Genomic DNA, 19,504 nt, shown 5'->3' with positions numbered 1-19,504 from the left:
ACAGAATAAACTTGCAGCATAAAACCAAAACATAACTGCAAGGATCCTGAATGGGGGGAGATGTTTGTAAATTGTAATAAGAGGATATAGTAACCCCCTATAGCAGGGGTGGGCAAACTACGGCCTGGGGACTGCATCTGGCCCTGTAAATGTTTTAATCCGGCCCTCGAGCTCCTGCCAGGGAGCGAGGTCAGGGGCTTGCCCCACTCCCTGCATGCTATGGCTCTGCATGACTCCTGGAAGCAGCAGCATGTCTCCCCTCTGGCTCCTACTCTTAGGGGAAGCCAGGGGGCTCTGCATGCTGCCCCCACCGCAAGCGCTGCCCTCATAGCTCCCATTGGCCGGGAACCATGGCCAATGGGAGCTCCGGGGGCAGTGCACAGAGCTGCCTGGCCACACCTTTGCATAGGAGCCAGAGGAGGGACATGCCACTGCTTCCAGGAGCTGCTTGAGGTAAGTGTTGCGTGGAGCCTGTGCCCTGACCCCCTCCCGTGCCCCAACCCCCTGCCCCAGCCCTGATCCCCCTCCTGCTTTCTGAACCCCTCAGTCCCAGCCTGGAGGACCCTCCTGTATCTCAGAGCCCTCATCCCTAGCCCCACCCCAGAGCTCACACTCCCAGCCAGAGCCCTCACACTCTCCTGCAGCCAACCCCCAATTTTGTGAGCATTCATGGTCTGCCATACAATTTCCATATCCAGATGTGGCCAAAAAGTTTGGGCCAAAAAGTTTGTTTACCCCTGCCCTATGGGATATTAGTTTCGTGCCCTTTTTTAGGGTGGTGAAGGCTGGCTCTTTGAGCTAGTTTTTATTATTCTGTCTGTCTATCATCATCTTATTTTTGGTCTAACTTTTGACAGTTAATGATCTAAAGCAGGAAAACCCCTTAAGGATTTGGGGCGTGCTTATACTCCCAGTGTCTGCATATGTTCTAAGTGATAGGGGTGTGTGTGTGTGTGTGTGTGTGTAACTGTGCTCAGGTATCACTTCAGAAACACTTATGCAGTCCTAGTGCAGAAATTGGCCCCTTTTCATTGTGGCTATGCTGTTTCCTCGTACTGCAGACTTACTCATGGGAGACCTAGCCATTCTTCCAGGATGACAGGGAATGAGCTCACCATTTGATTATAACTGCTTTCCAACCTGAATGCTGAATTGCTTTATTACCATTGCTTGGGTTCCACTCTGGTTAACTTCTCTAATTAATATTTATCTGAAAACTAGTTAAATGCTGTCACTTGTATTTAATTTTTTTTTAAATATTAAACTTTTGAGCTGTGTAAGTCATTGAAGAGATTTAGCCTTTGAAATCAAGATACTTTTAAAAGTGACCTACAAAAGATGTAGAAAAATTAAGTTTTGTGCCCCTTGTGCTGCTTTATCATATAGATAGTCTTCTTCTTGACATAGAAAAATCAGCAAAGGTTTGTTCTTTTGTAGTTTTTCTTGAAGCTGTTCTGTGGGCCTCCAACATTCACTGTACCCCTCCAGTTAAGCTGTAAGAGTTTAATGTCAGCTCTTTAACTGACATCCTTTCTACCAAGTGACAGCAAGTATTGGGATCAAATGGATATTAATTTAAAATGTTTTAGGCAGGCTGAGTAAAAATGTTTCCCCTTCTTTTTCTCTTTGGCTTAGCTTTCAGCCTCCTGTGATATCATTTCATGAGGTTCCCCAGTTACCACAGAATCATATAAAAAAAAAAGACCTGATTTTTTTTCCTTTTTCTAGTTAAAATTAATCTTTCAGACTTCTTACATATACAGAAGCACTCACAAAATAGCCAGTAGTCCACTTCTTCTCCTTCCATCCTCCCCAATACACACATTATTTGCTTTCACCTTTACAGGTCTTTCTGTGACCTGTATTAAAATCAGAATTTCATTCAGACTCAGGACTCCCTCACCTCTTATTCTCTTCTTAGATCTGTTGTCACATCAGCTTTGGAAATGGAACTTTCTTCCCAAAGGGAAAGTTCTTAATTACAGACACCTAAAATATATGGCAAGGCAGTTGTTGATCTGTATATAGCTAATGGTTCTATTATAATCTTCAACAGGGCAGATAATACCTCTACACACACGAAATATTGTGGTATCTAAGCACTTACTTCCCTAGATCACCTCGCTTCCTTCTTACTCATACAGATACAAGCTGAGAAAAGTTAGATAAGAGATGTATCTGAACATATCGTAGAATCATTTTGTGTACTCAAATGTGACAGTGTTACATAAAAGGCTTATTACTTTTAAACTAACTCTGAACAAACTTGTCCGGATTCAAAAGTAGAAATAGTTTTTTCAAAAACACATACTATGTTTAATTACTTAAACTGCATTTTAATGCACATTTATTTTCAAACAGTATAATAATGACAGTTTAAAGACACTACTGGTGTGCTCTGGAAACAGTTATAAGTTATGAAAACTCCAGTTTGCCAAGAGAAGGCCTGGCCCTGATTATTAAAATAGTTCTCTTATTCATATTCTGATGCATGCTGTTGTGATACAGTATGGAAAAATGGCATGGTCTTAGGGACTGTGTAGTGTGTTATGGAAAACCTGGAGTTTCTCTAACACTGCCATCATATAACCTGGATCTGTTAAGAACCTTGTTTGTTTAAGTAGAACACTGCTGTGTTACATTCTTACTAAGCTGCTCAGGAAAGGAGAACCTTTGCATCTTTCCATAGTTAAAAATCAGTCATGTGTACAGAGTTCATGGTCATTGACTTGAAATTACTTTCAGCAGTTGCAGTCTAATGTATACTAGCTTGGGGTGGGGAAATGGTCAAACCATCTAACCTGACAAGCTTTGAATAAAACCTGAATCACTAGGTTAATTTTACACACAGACTTTTAAACAGAAAATCTGATTGTAGCTGCAGAATTTTTCCGCCTGTTTCCCTTTTGGAAATAGGGACGGCTAGATATGAGTGGGCTGGACAGCTACAAAATCTGAAATGACAAGGTTGATTTCCTTTTTAATAAATTTTTTAAATTTTGAAGTGATCACGCTAGTGCAGCCAGATTCAAATTCACTGTATATTCCTACCTGTACTTCTGTGGTAAAATCAATTACTCTAATGTATGTGCTGAATATTTGCAGCAGAATGTACAGGTGGAAGTCAGTAGTATTTACAGGTACTCAGCAACTCTGAAAATCAGGCCACTGACCTGTCACTGCTTCTGTTTTCTCTGTCTGTAAAACTCAAATTGTGCTTGTTTGCATACTTAAAACAGGGGTGGTTAAGATTTAGCTCATGTTTATAAGGCACTTCAAAGATGTTATGTGTAATTCATTTTTAAGTGGGTTGGGTAATGTAGATAATAAATGAGAATCTCGTATCTCATAGAGCTAACCTTAATTGGCAGTGAGATGATAAATGAGTCCTTACAATAAATGATTTAAACAGAAATCCACCCCCCCCTTCACACCCCCAGCCCCAAGAATGTCTATGTACAGGCTCCTCCAAGCCAGAGGACAAATCATTTCCCCTTCTCACTTCTGCACTCCTGAGCAGCCAGAGCCATCCTTATCCAGCACAGTAAATGACTTCCTCTTTGAGGTGCCATCAGTATCACACCAGGCTGGGCCAGCAGGGTGGCTATTAAAGAACATTGTGGTTCTTTCTCTTCTTAATCTTATTCCTCCTCAGCCACCGAGCAAGTTATTAGCATGTTCTCACAAATAAAAAAAGTTGCAAACACTACGAAAGGAACAGGAAGAAATGTTAGCTCAGTTTTATTATAGTTAGTATAGTTTTAATCAAATGTGTACCCTCTCTGTTTGCCAGAAGGCTTTTTAAAATTACAGTATCAGAACCATTAGGTTGATATAAACATGATAGTATTAAATGCTTCAGCTAAGAATCTTAGGCACTTACAGTCAGGGCAGGAAAGATCTACTAGCCAGGTATAAATATGAAAGACAAGGTAAAGGGAACCTGCCAGTGAGGTCCAGGGGCAGCCTTCTGGCAAGCAGCCCAGTTTTTTTTCTCCCTTTGCTCACTCCTGGCTGCTGGGAATAGAGAGGGTGCATTGATCTCCACCTTCTGTATCTGCCTCTGTTTAGCTACTACGTGTTTTCACAAATTCTAAGCACCTCTCTCCTCCTTCTGTTTCAAGGAGCTTTCTGTCTCTTCTCTCTTCCAGTCATTACAGAACCTCCAAGCAGTTCTGTCTGTCCTCTCTCTCTATTGGTCTATGCTTTGTGCCAGCCTCCTGGCTGCTCTGGGTAAGGGGGAGCAGGGAAGTGGGCTCTGCTACCTCTACTCCTCCAACTGTGTGGTGTTTTTGAGGTGGTCTTCCCTGAAGTGAATAGTCACAGCACCTTTCTTGGTGGCAGCCGCCCACTGACTTTCCTCAGCAATTTGAATCTGGCTTGACTTAGTTTCTTTGCTGGCCATAGGATTCTGATTAGCTGTTGTAAAACTCCCACTGTTTGCCAAATTGAATTTTTAATAGTCCTGGGCGCACTCTTCCCACAGAATCCATCCTTTCATTATCTTATAGGAATGTTTGTACAACACTTATATATTTGCATAATTTATAGGGAAAACTCCATTTCCCCTGTAGCTTGAATCCTGAGAACATATATGCCATTATGTGCCAGCAATGCCTCTCTGCCATGTACATTGGCCAAACCGGACAGTCTCTACGTAAAAGAATAAATGGACACAAATCAGATGTCAAGAATTATAATGTTCAAAAACCAGTCGGAGAACACTTCAGTCTCTCTGGTCACTTGATTACAGACCTAAAAGTCTCAATATTACAACAAAAAAAACTTCAAAAACAGACTCCAACGAGAGACTGCTGAATTGGAATTAATTTGCAAACTGGACACCATTAACGTAGGCTTGAATAAAGACTAGGAGTGAATGTGTCATTACACAAAGTAAAACTATTTCCCCATGTTTATTCCCCCCCCCCCCCCACTGTTCCTCACACGTTCTTGTCAACTGCTGGAAATGGCCCATCTTGATTATCACTATAAAAGGTGTTTTTCTCACCTGCTGGTAATAGCTCACCTTAACTGATCACTCTCATTATAGTGTGCATGGTAAAACCCATTGTTTCATGTTCTGTGTGTATAAAATCTTCCTACTGTATTTTCCACTGCATGCATCCTATGAAGTGGGCTGTAGCCCACAAAAGCTTATGCTCAAATAAATTTGTTAGGCTCTAAGGTGCCATGAGTACTCCTGTTCTTTTTATGGTTATACAGTCTGTGATGGAATGTTAGCTGAGTGCTGGGATAGGTCACAGTATAATTCTAGGAATTAAGAATGTGACCTGTAAAAGCCCTAAGCTTTGCTAATGAATAGCGTTCTGTTGGAGACACCTTGTGTGAAGCGGTGTGACCTGCCTGAGTGATAGTGACATGATTTTTGCGAAGCAAGAATACCAGCACTCCAGCATAACTCTAGGAATTAGCATGTGTGGCATTTTTAGTTTGTCAAACAAGTTCTGACTACATTTAAAGACAAGTTGAAGGAAGATACGGGTGTGGATTTGACAAATTGGCAATCCACTTATATTACACAGACTGGATAAAAATCAATGTTTTTTATATTAGGATTTTTAATACATAAACCTGTTTGAAATTATGGCAACCTCTGTTAAGGCCAAAACTTACTCTAATCTATTAATCACTTTGCTTAATTTTTTTGAATTTTTTAATTTGTATATGTTTACTGCCAACTTTTTAAAAAAGAAATTAAGACCAATAAACTTCTGGAAGCTACTGGCTAAGGACCTGGAACTAGAGTTTGTTGAAGTGCTAAAACAGCTTTTTTTTTTTTTTTTTTTTTAATTTTTTTTTTTTTACAGTATTAGCCTTTTTGCAAGTGCAGAGAGAATATTTTCTTCATTTCAGTTTATTTAGCTAGTTTAGTCAATGATTCATTCATTAAAGTTGAAAAACTGGAAAGTTTTCTCATCCTGTCTGTGAATAAAATATAGGTGTGAGAGGATGAGATCTACTAATTCTAAGACTTTGAGAGGGTGACAAACAATCCAATTCCTGACTTGCTGATAATACTTGTATTGGTTAATAAATGACAAACGTGTTTTGATAAACTTTTTGATGCCTTTTTTTCTTACGTATCCAGCAGATTTAAGGTAGCCTTATTTAACTAATCGAAAGAAAACAACCAACTTTTAAAATGCTGTTTTTTGTGCATTTTAATTCCCCCCCAAGTAGAGCTAGAGACAAATCACAAGTAAAAAAATTAATCCTCTTTTAAATAGAAAATGATGAATAATGCATTTTTTTACATAGCAACACAAAAGCTAAGAATTGGAATAAACATAGGGTAATCTATATAAGTGCTTGATAACTATGTATAGATATAGTATATCCTCCTGGTTTTGAGGAAAGACGCATCAAAGACAGTTTTTAAAGTCTATACTTAGTTGCAAATAATAAACTAGGGAAAAAAAAATCCTGTCACTGGGTGTCTTTCCCCCCCCCCCCCCCGCATGATGCTCTTAAAGAATTGGAACTTTTCCCCATTTATTGAGCAACAAAAATGCTCTTGAAATAGAAGAACGTTATGTCTTATGTATTAAAATCTAATTACAAAAGAAACCTTCAAATTTGTAAGAATAATGAAGGGGTTGTGAAAAGAGCTGATTGGAAATCCTCCAGTAAAACTAAGTTTTGTTGGAAAATGCTGATTTGGTAGAATGAAATGTTTCAGGGAATCTTGTATAGGTTCCACTAAACTTTTGTTGAAACGCAGCAGGGTGCTCTGGCTCTGCTTCCCCCAGCTCCTGAGAAGTGAGGGGCAGAGTAGCTGAGGTCTCTAGCAGCTGGCCTGAAAGCACAAGTGAAATTGACAAAACCCTGGGGGCAGCTGGGAAACCGTAAAATTTAGTTTTTCTGCAGTGAAATCTTTCTTGAAATGTGAACATTTCCACTTTTGATGTCCTTGCATTTCAGAATGAAACTTTCTCAAAAACACAAGTTTTTTGTGGAAAGGGTTTCCTCCTTTTAGGTAAGCTCTAGTTTTGAACACTGGTGGAGCCTAATGCTGTTTCCTATCAAATAAAGTTCTTGTCTATGGGGAATACTATAGCATTTCAGCCAGCTATAACACATTTCTGAGTAAAAGCAGATTTTAATCCTAAATGGCAAATCACTATAGTTAGTAAAACTATATTCTGAGTATCCCTTTGGTGAAGCCCCATATTCACTTCAGTGTCAGAATGACTTCCCAGAGACTCTCAGACAATCTTCCAGAGTTAATAGTCTTGTGGTATAAGAAGCTAGTTTAGAGAGCTTTTTCCTGGATCTGATCTCTGTTGTCTCTTCTGCTGGCTAGCTTGGAGGGGAGCAAAGGGTGAGTCATGGGGTTTAGGAGATAGTGTCAAAGAGAGGCTGGCTTCCAGCCTCACCCTCCGGTCACTAGCTGCCTTTCTCCACATTGCACAAAGGTAGGATTGCCAGGTGTCCAGTTTTCAACCAGAACACGGTCAGAGTGGAAGCACCACTGACTGGGCTGTTAAGTCCGGTCGGCGTTGCAGCGGGGCTAAGGCAGGCTCCCTGCCTCCCTTGGCTCTGCACGACTCCTGGAAGCAGCGGCCTGTCCACTCTCTGGCTCCTAGGCATAGGCACAGCCAGGGGGCTCTGCGCACTGTCCCCACCCCAAGTGTCAACTTCGCAGCTCCCATTGGCCAGGAACCACAGCCAGTGGGAGATGTGGGGGTGGTGCCTGCGGACAGGACAGCGTGCAGAGCTGCCTGGCTGCGCCTCTGCATAGGAGCCAGAGGGGGGGATATGCTGCTGCTTCCAGGAGCAGTCTGAAGAAAGTGCTGCCCAGAGCTTGCATCCCCTCCCACGTGCCCCAGCCCTGATCCCCCTCCTGCCCTCTGACCCCTCGATCCTAGCACCCTCCTACACCTCAAACCCTTCACCCCCAGCTGGAGCCCTAACACCCCTTGCACCCCAACCCCATGCTCCAGCCCAGAGTCCCCTTCTACACCCCACCCCAGAGCCTGCCAAATATTACTCTGTTTGACTTCTAATATTCAGGTTCCCCATTCCCAAGTTTTGTTAACTTACAGTATTTCATTAGGTCCTTACAAAGTTTTCAGTTTTGAAGTTAAAATAAACTGTTTTAGTTTCTTCTTAAATTTGGGGGGCCTATGCCATTTTTGGTTACAGCCAATTTCTTTTTTCTGTTAGACGAGAAGAGTAAGAGTTTCAGGAACATACTTATGTGCTTAACTTTATGCTGTGGTGCTGTGAGTAGTGTGCGTATGCATAACTTTATTTTTGGGAATAAAACAAGTGCACATGAGTATATGACTGCGGCCCAGATATGAAACTTGTGTGCCTAAAACTACTTTTGTTTTGGGTTCAGTTACACAAAGTGTGTGTGTGTGTGTCCAGAACATTCCCCTACAATGTTTGCAAGCCAAATACTATAGCGTGTCTAGTATGTGAGAACCAAGAAGTGAAATCAGTGATGGCTAAGACTGAAAGAGCTACAATAGTTTTCTGACTACTCAAACTGAAGAAAGGGGAGAGAGAAGGGTAAGTAACAGCATAATTAGAAGTAAACTAGACTCTTAACATAGTCAATTTTAATATTGGCAACATGAGTAAGGAAATTAGACTTAAAATCTGAGATTAAGTTCTTGATGATGCCTCTTCAAAGATACAAGTGTCACCAAACCAAAAGAGTAACTCATAGTTTTGTTTTTAAATAAAGTGAGGAGAACTTTTTTTTTCTTATCCTGAACTGTGAGTGTTCTTAGAACAGTACAGTAATGCCTTTGTCCTTTACCCCCAGTTCAGGGTCCATTACGTAACTGCTACTACAGTAATAATCACTATGGCTTATCTTATTGAAACTATGTTGAACAAAGTTAGTGCCTGTATTTAACTTTATATTCTGTCATAATCTTTCTAAAATAAGGAAGAACAATCAGTTAACAGAAGGTATATAATGCTGGGCTGCAATAAGAGACAGCTGCAGCCTATTCCTTTTGTTTTAGATGGGTAGTACAAGATACTCATGTTGCACAGCCAGGAAACTTGAAGATGGCAGCTGTACGTGGAGTGAAGACTTTTTCTAAGAAACTTCTAATTCTCATGTAGCCCAAGGGGCTACATATGACTGAAATATGGAGCATTATCACAGTGCCAGTGTAGTGTGGGCAGCATGCATGTGACCTAGGGTTTCCAATTTTGGTTGGACATATTCCTGGAGGCTTCATCACGTGTAATCTTCAATTCAAGATTAATCTTTAATTCCTGGAGACTCCAGGACAATCCTGGAGAGTTGGCAACCCTAATCTGAGCCCACTCTGGTTGGGGATGCCTTAGTGGGCTTTATTAGGAATTGATTAACTCTTCTTTTTTTCTGAATGAACATTATTTGTCTATTGACTGTTTTTCCTGGCTGGAGGGAAACAGAGGTTGGATAAACTGGTAGTTTCTGCCCTGAAGAGTGCATCTGCATCTGCAGGTGTGTGCAGTACTTACTTTACTCTTGGTGCTGCTGGAATACAAGTAATACATCACTATATAAAGAATAAGAGGAGGAGAAAAGACAGGCTTTTCTTGTAGCAGCAAAAGAGGCTTATTTTAGCAGATGCCATCTTACTGGGTGTATGCTCCACTGCTTTTTGTGATCTAAAATTTTCTAAAGATAGAACTGGGTATTTAATAACTAAGCTGTTATCAAAGTTGACCTCTATTGGAATTAGGGTCCCCTGTGATTTGGACTAGACTTGAGGGGGCTTGAAATAGCTGGAGATGGGGCAGGAGATGAACAAAATCTGGCTGACTCGCCTCCTATTCCAGTTCTTCAAGGCCAGACCTGATGCCCCTTTCTCAGCATCTCCTGTAGAAGGAGACTTGAAACTTTGTATTTCTATTAAGGAAGCTCTCTTGTTGTCTGGATATAACTAATAAATAGGCTTGTCTGAAATCGATTTTTAAAATACAGTAATTTACATGGATACTATCCATGTTTGTTCTTATGCATTTTTTATTTTATCATGCACTTTGGACATGTTTAGTTGCAAAAATTTGGGACAATGTGGGGGTCAGACAATTTATTTAATGACAGATGTTGAGATTCAAGAAATGAAAGGTTTATAACCATCAAAACACAAATTGTCAATATCACATTCCAAAATAAATATAGTAAATATCCAGAAATCAAACTCTAAATTCTCAAGCATCATTTTTCTTACTCTGCCTAGCTGTAAATTTTTTTATCTATAGAAATAGGTAGGGGTGTGTGTGTGTGATGAAATTGATGCTCACAGACACAGATTAGATTTGGAAGGATTAGATTTTTATTTGTAAACACTTGCTGTGATCAGAAGTCTGTCATGCGTACTATTTTGTAATTCTGTTAGATGAGGTGCTCTACAAGGATACAGAAAGGAAGGGGGCTTGTCTCTGAAAGTTGAAGGTGTCTGGAAGAGAACTACAACACACTGAGAACTCTAGATCAAAACTTTGAAACTGGAGCCATCTTGAGGATGAAAGGGACCACAAAGAGATGAGTGCCTAACAGGCAACTTCACATGGGGAATACCAATTCAATTTGTATATTGATAAGGTGACTAGTGGATTATTGAATAGAATGTTAGCTGCTTTAGAATCTGGAAAAAATGAGTTCGGTGAGAGCTGTTTTAATTATATGAATCACACAATGCGGAGATACTAGAGAAAATCAAGAAATTAGTTGGTAGAAAACAAATAGAAACTTAAAAAAAGAAGTTTGGTAGATATCTGTATAAATATAGTTTAAGTATCTATGTATATGCTCACCACAAACAATCTTAATGAATGAATCCAGGCAGATGTGGGTTTTCAAAAACAAAGACTCTCTGAAGTGTTGTGAAAGTCAGATGAACTGGAATTTGGGGTCTGTTGCATGAATTCACAAACATTGATGTCAAGGTTGTACTCCTCTCCCACCACACTGAATTATCTTCCCCTATTTCAGGTTGCAAAAGCCTCTGAATATCACAACCTTTCTGTGCCATTTGTCTGACTATTCCTCTGCTCCTACTTATTAATCTGTGCCTTAGCGTTGTCTTTTTATCCTGTTTCTTCTCCTTCAAAATCATTTTAAAAAAAAATTGGGCCCTTTTCTGTGAAGCTTGGTGGTGGTAATGGGCACGTGCCTCTTTGACTTTGTTCAATGCACTGTCCTCTTGAATATTTTGAATTATAAGTTCTCTAGGGCTAAGATTTTGAACCCATTCTAAGTTAAAGTATTTTACTTATTGGCAAGTGTTGAATTTCCTTTTGCTGCTATATTAAAAAAAAATATGGAAGACTGGACTTCTTAGCTGAGAAAGGAGTTCTGAGTCCCTCTGTGCTTTAAAAGTCCTGTGTAAAGGCTTTTGAAAGAAATGCACTGTTTAACTTGAGGAGAGATGTCATTCAGAGATGAATCAATGAGGTGGTGCTTTGGATCTGAAATAGGTTTAGGCTAGGATATGGGGTGAATCAGGATTAGACTTAAAGTCTGAAGGTGCTGAGCTGCCTTCACAAGATTTGGGTCTTTTCTGTACTAAAACATCGGTTCCATCTGGTTTTGGCTGTGATGCGGAACCAGAACTGCAGGGCTGGTTTGGATTTGGACCTTTTGAGACTCTTATTTGTAGAGATTTCTATTCCAGTGTGTAGCTTTTGCCCACCTCCATCTTCAATCTCTGAATTACTCAGTCTGACATTTTGGAGTGGAGAGCTTTTGACAGGATTCCTTGAAACTTTATAAATTTATTAATTGAAGAGGGTGGAAGAAAATCAAATTAGGCATTAAGGAATGGACACAGGTTAAGAAAAAACAACTATTGATATGAATCTTTAATGGGAATTAATATCTCTACAAATTTGTGTCCGTTAGCACAGCTAACGTTCAGTAACACTACTGGAGTAGGTCGTTGTCACTGATTCAAATGGCTCTTTAGCCAGTAGAGGCATGTCCTTTGCTCTTTCTGTTCTGCTCTATGTAAAAGCTGTAGATACTGCAGAGAAATTGTGAAACTTTCAGTAGAAATCCATTTTTGTAAACAAGCTCTCTGTTAAGCCAGCCCTGAAAGTCCCGATGGTAAGGGGATTAATGTAAATATTTTCTTCACATAAAAAGATTATGAATATTTGGCTATTGGGCTCACAGCTACCTTTTAGAAATGATATATTATTAAATTGATGAGATTACTACTGGAAGAGTTCTAAATATAAAGGGCCATAACCTATTCACTTTCTGCATGTCCTATTTAAAGCCTACAATAATTATATAAAATGAGGCAAGCGAGTTTTTTGTCACAATATTTCAAAAAAATTTATAAACTAGCTTATTCCATTCAGAATGTCCAGTTTCCTGACGGTGTCTTTGAAATTCCTCTCCTCTTCCCATTTCAGAACTGTGTTTTTTTTTTTTTTTGTTTTTTTTTCATGAGACTTGGTCCCTTCTTACTTTTCCCTTCTCCAAAAAGAAGTTTGAAAGGTTCTCCTTCCTTTTGACTTCAGAACTCAAATTTTTAATGAGATATTTAAATGTTCTACACACTGTTCATTCAATGAAAGGTCAATGCCATTTTAAAAAAGAATAATGGGGCCATATTCTGCCCTCCAGTATTCTTGTTAACTAAAATTGGAGTTGAGTGGCACATCAGTTTCATAGGCTAGAACTTGGCTCAGTGCCTGGCAATGTTTTCATCAATTAAAAAAAACCAAGACTTTGAACTTCTTTACCTCCCTCCAATTTCTGCAGTTGTTGTCTCTAACTAAGAGGCAGCCTTTACGTTGGCTGTAGCAAGGGTTGGGCAAGTGTGTGCATTGCATGATATTAATATCCTGCACTGACTCAAGGGAAACTTAAGTTTTGCATGTTGTTCTGAAGCTTTCTCCGTGCCTGATAAAGTGAATTTTAATTTAACCATCTGTGTCTTTTTTCCCTTCCCCCAACAGCTGGCTTACCCCTTGGTGTTCTAAACTTGGCCAAAATAAAGCCATATCAGAGAGGCTTTTTCTGTAATGATGACAGCATCAAGTATCCATTCCATGACAGTACCGTCACATCCACTGTCCTCTATGCAGTGGGGTTCACCCTGCCCATTTTCTCTGTAAGTAGCTGAATTTCTAGCCATCTGTGTGCGGGGGGCGGGAAGACTTAAGAGGGTTCCAATAGGTCATCCTTGTGACACTGATTTGGACCTAGAGGGAGAATAAACGTACCGGAGAAATTTAAATATTTATATAGCCCTATATTTTTGTTGATTGCTGTAGTAACTAAAATAACTTCCAGATTTCACTTCAGCTTAGTGACTCCATGACCTTTTCTTGAAGTTATCGAAACCTGTAGGTGGCTGATAACTTCTGATTGTTACTTATCAGAAGTAAACTGAAGTTTGGCTTATGTATGTTAATGTAAAGTATTGTATTTTGCAGTACTTCTGGAAATTCTCTTTGTACATCTGTTCTGAACAGACTGCAATGTCAGTTGTAAATAATTGAAATGCTATATGTCTCTTGTTATAGAAACCTCAGTTTGTGAGGGGCTCTGCTTATACTGTATATTGTCTGCAGAGGTTAACTTTTTTCGTAGGCCAAAAGATACATGTGATGAATTCTTGGATCCTTCAGAGTCTGACTGCAGTGAGACTTAGATGCTTAGAAGCAGATGTCTTGCAGAAAAGGGGCTGGGTGCTGTGATACCACACGAGTTAATAAGGAACAATTTGACTCTGAACTGGGTTTTTAACTATACACCTCTACCCTGATGTAACGCGACCCGATATAATACGAATTTGGATATAAAGCGGTAAAGCAGCGCTCTCGGGGGTGGGGCTGCGTGCTCTGGTGGATCAGCGTGACTGGCTCCGACACGCTGCTCTGAGCAGCGTGCTAAGGGTGCTGGGCTGGGGCCGAGGGCTTGGATAAGGGGCAGAGGGTCTTGGGGGTGGGTGGTGGTCAGGGGACAGGGAGCAGGGGGATTGGGTAGGGTCCTGGGGGTGATTAGGGACGGTGGTGTCTCTGGAGGGGGCGGTCAGGGGACAAGGAAGGAGCAGGGGGGCTTAGATAGGGGGTGGGGTCTTGAGAGGAGTAGTTAGGGGCGGGGGGGGTGTCTCTGGAACGGGTAGTCGGGGGACAAGGAGCGGGGGGGGGTACTGCATACTCCATGTTAGTTCTAACAAAAATGATTTGCTGACTATTAATAACGGAAATGCTTGAGGCCAAAGCAAGTTCAATATAACGCGGTTTCACCTATAACGCAGTAAGTTTTTTTTTGTTTTTTTTTGGGCTCCCAAGGACTGCGTTATATTGGGGTGGAGTTGTATTACACACCGTCTTGGCTAGGGCCAAGATTAAAGACAGCATGCCCAAAACATGCCTAGTTTGGAGTAGACTTTGGCTTGAAAATGTTTTGGTGCTGACCAAATCCTGTTAGAAACAGTCTTGGTCTCTACTAGTCTTTTAATCATGTAGCAACTTGCTAAGACTCCAGGTGCTAAATTAGTCAGTGTGTAGTATCTTCTGAAGAATTTCAGGGAGGGAGGTAACCATTTAAAGCAAATGTCAGAAACCTATAAACCTATGCAACCTGTGTATGTTTTGAATGCATAACAGATATTGTTTATGCATGATCACTCTTTTAGCAGCACTGCAACCTGTGTATGTTTTGAATGCATAACAGATACTGTTTATGCATGATCACTCTTTTAGCAGCACTGTATTGTGTATTGTACACAGTTAGAAAGCTAGAGCTTATGACTGCCTTCTGAAAATAGACAAAAATGCCATAAAAATGGTTAAACGAAAGCGCTACAAATGTTTCAGGGTGAGAACTACCTAACATAAAGCTCACAAAAACCAATATATTAATTTGCTGTTTTTGGTCTTACTCTGTGAATTCCAAATTTCATATTTTAAACTGAATTTCCATCTCCATAATCAAGGTGAAACTTGATATTATATACTTTCATCATGCTTTTTTGCAAAGAAAAGTGTAACATTTCAGGACTCTCACAAAGATGCAGGCTTTATCAAGTTTTAAGGAAGCCTACTGTAAACTGGCCAATAAATATTAAGTTTTTCAGGCACAGTTGTGAAATCATCCACTGGGCATTGGCACAGGTGAACATGGTAATTACATATCTCTGCAATTTCAGACATGCATATTAGATTACTTGCACATTTTTTAAGTGCAACAAAATTTAGTATCTGAAAAATGTAAAATATACACAATAATATAAAACATCTTATCTTTTAGACTTCAACTTTAAAAAAACCCTATAAACTAAAAATGGTCTCTCCGTCCCAAGCTTATTTAGGCGTAAACTTTTTTGCCTTTCAGATAGGCAGAGCCATGTTTGAGCCTCCTGTGACAGCTAGGTTATATAGGACTTTTTGTAATCTTTAATTAAGGAGAAATATATACACCCATGTACTGCTTTTTAGATTGAGTGCCTGAAATATCCTGAACTGCAAGGATTTTGTTGACTTATTACAAACCTGCTTCCTGAAACCAATACTCGGATCAGCTTCAGAGGACTTTGTGCAAGCTCCCTAATTCTTGGCTTTCAGTGCTCTTGTGTTTTTTTCATTGCTTCAAGGGCTCATGACATTACTATGTTAATACTCCAGCTCTCTGATAAGGCAAACAGAAAGCCTGACCTTCAGGTTTGTATATGCTGCCTGACACCTTCTACGCAAATAATTTAACTAGCATAAGGAATTGTGCCCCAAAAAAGAATAGTATTGTATTTGAACAACTCAAATGAAAAGATTCTCAGGATTTTTCAGTAAAAAATGGACTTAAAGCCAAAACTTCAGACTAAGAGCATACACTATGCTGACTGAGAGCGTACACTATGTTCCTTTGTAGGATATGCAAGGGAAAACCTTTCTGAACACGCCTTACCTACTTCATATCAGATTAAGGTCACTAAATCTGTTTACAAATTTCCAACTGAGTCACTGGATTTATTTGTTTGTGAAGTCAACCGATTGATTCTTCTGTATAATTAGTTTGGCACTTTATAGAATGCCACTGACGTGGATAATTAGTCCACACACCATGAGGTGCAACTAAGTGGCCTTAGAAAAAAGACGACTTAGCTTTACTATCTGAAAGTTTTGTGCTATATATGATGATGCATTCAGATTGCAGGCAAAACTGATGTTATATATTGGCTGTCGTGTGTGTAGGTCGTGCATCTAGGAATTGAGAATATAGGCTTTGCTTATAGGATGGGTACTGCTTTAAAAAGCAGAGACACAGTTCGGAGTTTATGGTGGATAACCAACTCAACTTGAGCTCGTAGTGTGGTGTGGTGGCTGAGATCAAATCCAATCCTTGGATGTGTAGGCAGGGGGAATGTCAAGTAGAAGCAGGGAGGTTGTGATACCACTGTACATTGGGCCTGTTGGGCTTCAGCTGTTCCCATCCTGCTTTCCTCTGGGGGCTCTGCTGTAAGGGCAGCATCGCTAGCTGGCTTCAGCTCTGCTCTGGGGCTCCTGACAGCTCTGACCCATGCACTGCCCTACTGGTCCTGGCTGTAACATCCCTGTACTGATCTGCTTTTGAGACACACACCCCAGCACCTGCCAGCTCAGAGGATGCCCTGCAGCTGTAGAAGGAAAGGGACCAGAGTTGCTGAGAACTCAGGGTGAGCTGAAGCTGGATAGCAGGGAGGAGGGGGCAGCAGAAAGTAGGATGGAACAGCTGATGCCCAGTGGGCCAAACGGAAGGCCCTCATGGGCAGCTTCAGCCTCTGTGGTTCCCTGCTAGGTGGCACCTTTCCCTCCCCAGCCGCAGAGTATCCTGCAGGGGAGGGAGGGCACAGAAGCAGGTCAGCATGGGGATGCTGCAGCCAAGACTGGCGGGGACTGGAGCTGCCCGGACCCCAGCATGCAGCCCGAGCTGATTGGTAAGGCCATCCTTGGTTGGAGCTGGAGTCAGGTATCTGGGCCATCCTTACAGCAGGGTCCCCAGGTGCTGGGTAGGCACCTCATGAATATGAGCTGGGCACAGGTAGCAGGAGGCAGGGGTGGGATGGGTTCTGAGGGGAATCACACCTGCTCCTTGGGGTCTTTCCCAACTTCCCCCATTCTCCCCCTCTTCCTCCTACCTTTCCTCAGGGAGTACTAAGGAGGCTCCTGCTGCCTGCAGCAATCTCCCTCCCTCCCTCCCTCCCTCCTTCCACTTTCAGGACCGTAAATCCTTATTACCCCAGTGAGCATCGGGGACACACTGCTCATTCGGATAACCAAGGTTTTCGGTCAGTTGAAATTCAGATAAACTGACTTTATGTATACCTAGCATGATGGTGAAAAGAGGAGAAACGAACTGAAGTGCATCCCCAGCTGTGCACTTGATTGGACTAACAGTCTGCGCACCATTCAAAAATCACCCAGTGTGCCATCTTTGGCATGCATGCCATAAATTCTCAATCCCTGCCAAGTAGGCAAAGAATTGACTTGGTTTCACGAGAGAGCACACACCTGAAGAGCCCTTTGGCTTGCCAAAATGTGGACACTGCCTTATCTGGCACCCCGGAAAATGTTGTTTAATGCCATTGGTATTTTGCATTATTGAGATGGCTACTGTAGCCAGTTCTGGTACTACTTCAAAAAAGGATTTTGAGAAATTGGAAAAGGTTCAGAAAAGAATTAAAGGAATGACTTGAGGTCTGGAATACCTGTCTCAATGCAAGAGACCGATATTTTTGTTTAATCTATTTGCCCAAGAGAGGGTGAAAAGGTAGAAGACAAGTGATGACTTGATTACTGCCTATAAACATCTACATGGGGATGAAGGCTTTTAATTTAGCAGACAAGGGCATAACATCCAATGGCTGGAACCTGAAGCTAGGCAAATTTAGACTAGAAACAAGATGCAAAATTTTTAGTGAGGGTAATTTAACCACTGGAACAACTTACTAGGATATGGTGGACTGTATACTGAGTTACTTGTTGATGATGCAGGAATTGCTTGGTCAAGTCCTATATCACTGTTAGTATAATCTGACTCCCTAGAATATCGTAATGGTCCCTTCTGGCCTCAAAGTAAGTGTGTGTGAAATTTTAGTTTGTACTGACATCGTTAGTGCTTTTTATGTAGTCTGTTGTAAAACTAGGCAACTAGATGAGTTGATGTACCCCCTGGAACACTTCTGCATACCCCTAGTTGAGAACCACTGAGCTACAAGACCTTGAGGCCTAGGGCCATGCAAACAGGCCCTTATAGGATTCTTTATGAGGAAGTCACTTCAGATAGCCAGTTCCAATAATCTGAGCCAGGGCTGTCCCTAGCTATTTTATGCCTACGCAGTCTTTCTCCTCCCCCTCCCCCCCTGCAGGGGGGCTGTGTGGGGCCCCAGGCCTCTGCAGGCGGGGTGGGGGGCTGGCCACTTCCTGCAGGAAGTGGCGTGGCCTGGCCCCAGCCTGCTCTGTTCCGCTCCCCTGGCTCCCAGCCATGCCAGGGGAGTGGAGCAGGCTGGGGCTGGGTTACTCCACTTCCTGCAGGAAGTTGCCAGCCCCCCTCCCCCGCCGAGGCCTGGGGCCCCACACAGCCCCCACCTGTGGAGGCCTGGGGCCGCAGGCTGCTCTGCTCCCCTGGCTCCCAGGCTTGGGGGGAGGAGGGATCTGCCCCTCGGCACTCGCTGGCAGCGTGGCTGGGAACCAGGGGAGTGGAGCAGGCTGTGGCTGGGTCACTCCACTTACCATGCCATGAGTGCAGGGTTGGGCCTGGCTGCAATCTTCAGGGGAGTGGGGGCGGGGCTGGGGCAGAGCAGGGGTGGGAAGAGGCGGGACTGGGTCAGAGCAGTGGCGGGGGCTGGAGCAGTATGCAGCTGTGCAGGGCACCAGGAAATTTGGTGCCCCAAATTTCCTGGTGCCCTATACAGCTGCATGCTTTGCGTATGGGTAAGGATGGCCCTGATCTGAGCAGCTTATGTCCATGAGGTGCCTGCTATCATGTATCCAAGTAAGAGGAGCCTTTGATACACCCATCCCTCATGTAAAGATTTATAGTTCTGCAAATGATGTCTGGCTCCATATTATCTAATAAATGTCTTGATGTCTGTCAGTATTCTTGTAACTTCTAGTAATAGAACAAATACACAGTAAAACAGCATCGCTGATGGCTTTCAAAATCATTTTAAATATTGAAAGGTAACATTAATAACAGTTTCTTGTTTGTAAACAGTGGAAGTGTGAAGCATTTTTGAACAGTTAGGTATTTCAAAAGTGACAACTTTGTGGTATGGTTGTTTCTCCTTTTTTTTCCCTCTTCTCCTTTGGATTTGGGCAGGTAGGTCTATTAAAGGTCTTGTAGTAGTTTAAAATTCTCCTTTGATTTGAAGGCACATAGAATGACATGTTTAAAATATGTAAAGTTTGGGTGGTCGTGTAGCTTTTTGTCTGCTGCTTTTAAATTAAGATTTAGAGACCAGTTTTGCCAAGTCAAATAAGTGGCATGTTGTCTGTCTAAAGGGCATGTACTACCTTTGTTCCTTTG

The 19,504-nt window shown here is 41.7% G+C and overlaps 1 protein-coding gene across 3 annotated transcripts in view; it reads left to right on the top strand.

The window, feature by feature from the left end:
- PLPP1 (phospholipid phosphatase 1) overlaps positions 1–19,504 on the top strand; it is a 131,656-nt gene that overhangs the window by 10,897 nt on the left and 101,255 nt on the right. Inside the window, exons 2-3 of one of the 3 annotated variants that reach the window (XM_043547537.1) lie at positions 12,952–13,106; positions 15,081–15,126. The exons of 1 other annotated variant lie outside the window; for it this stretch is intronic. In XM_043547537.1, coding sequence (XP_043403472.1) covers positions 13,018–13,106; positions 15,081–15,126 — 135 coding nt within the window. In that variant the 5' untranslated portion in view covers positions 12,952–13,017. The remainder of the gene's footprint in view (positions 1–12,951; positions 13,107–15,080; positions 15,127–19,504) is intronic. One more of the 3 variants, XM_037902805.2, reaches the window with a different exon arrangement.

The sequence above is a fragment of the Chelonia mydas genome, chromosome 5 (genome assembly GCF_015237465.2).
Source record: "Chelonia mydas isolate rCheMyd1 chromosome 5, rCheMyd1.pri.v2, whole genome shotgun sequence".
Classification (NCBI taxonomy): domain Eukaryota; kingdom Metazoa; phylum Chordata; order Testudines; family Cheloniidae; genus Chelonia; species Chelonia mydas.
This window is presented reverse-complemented; position numbering and strand designations above follow the sequence as displayed.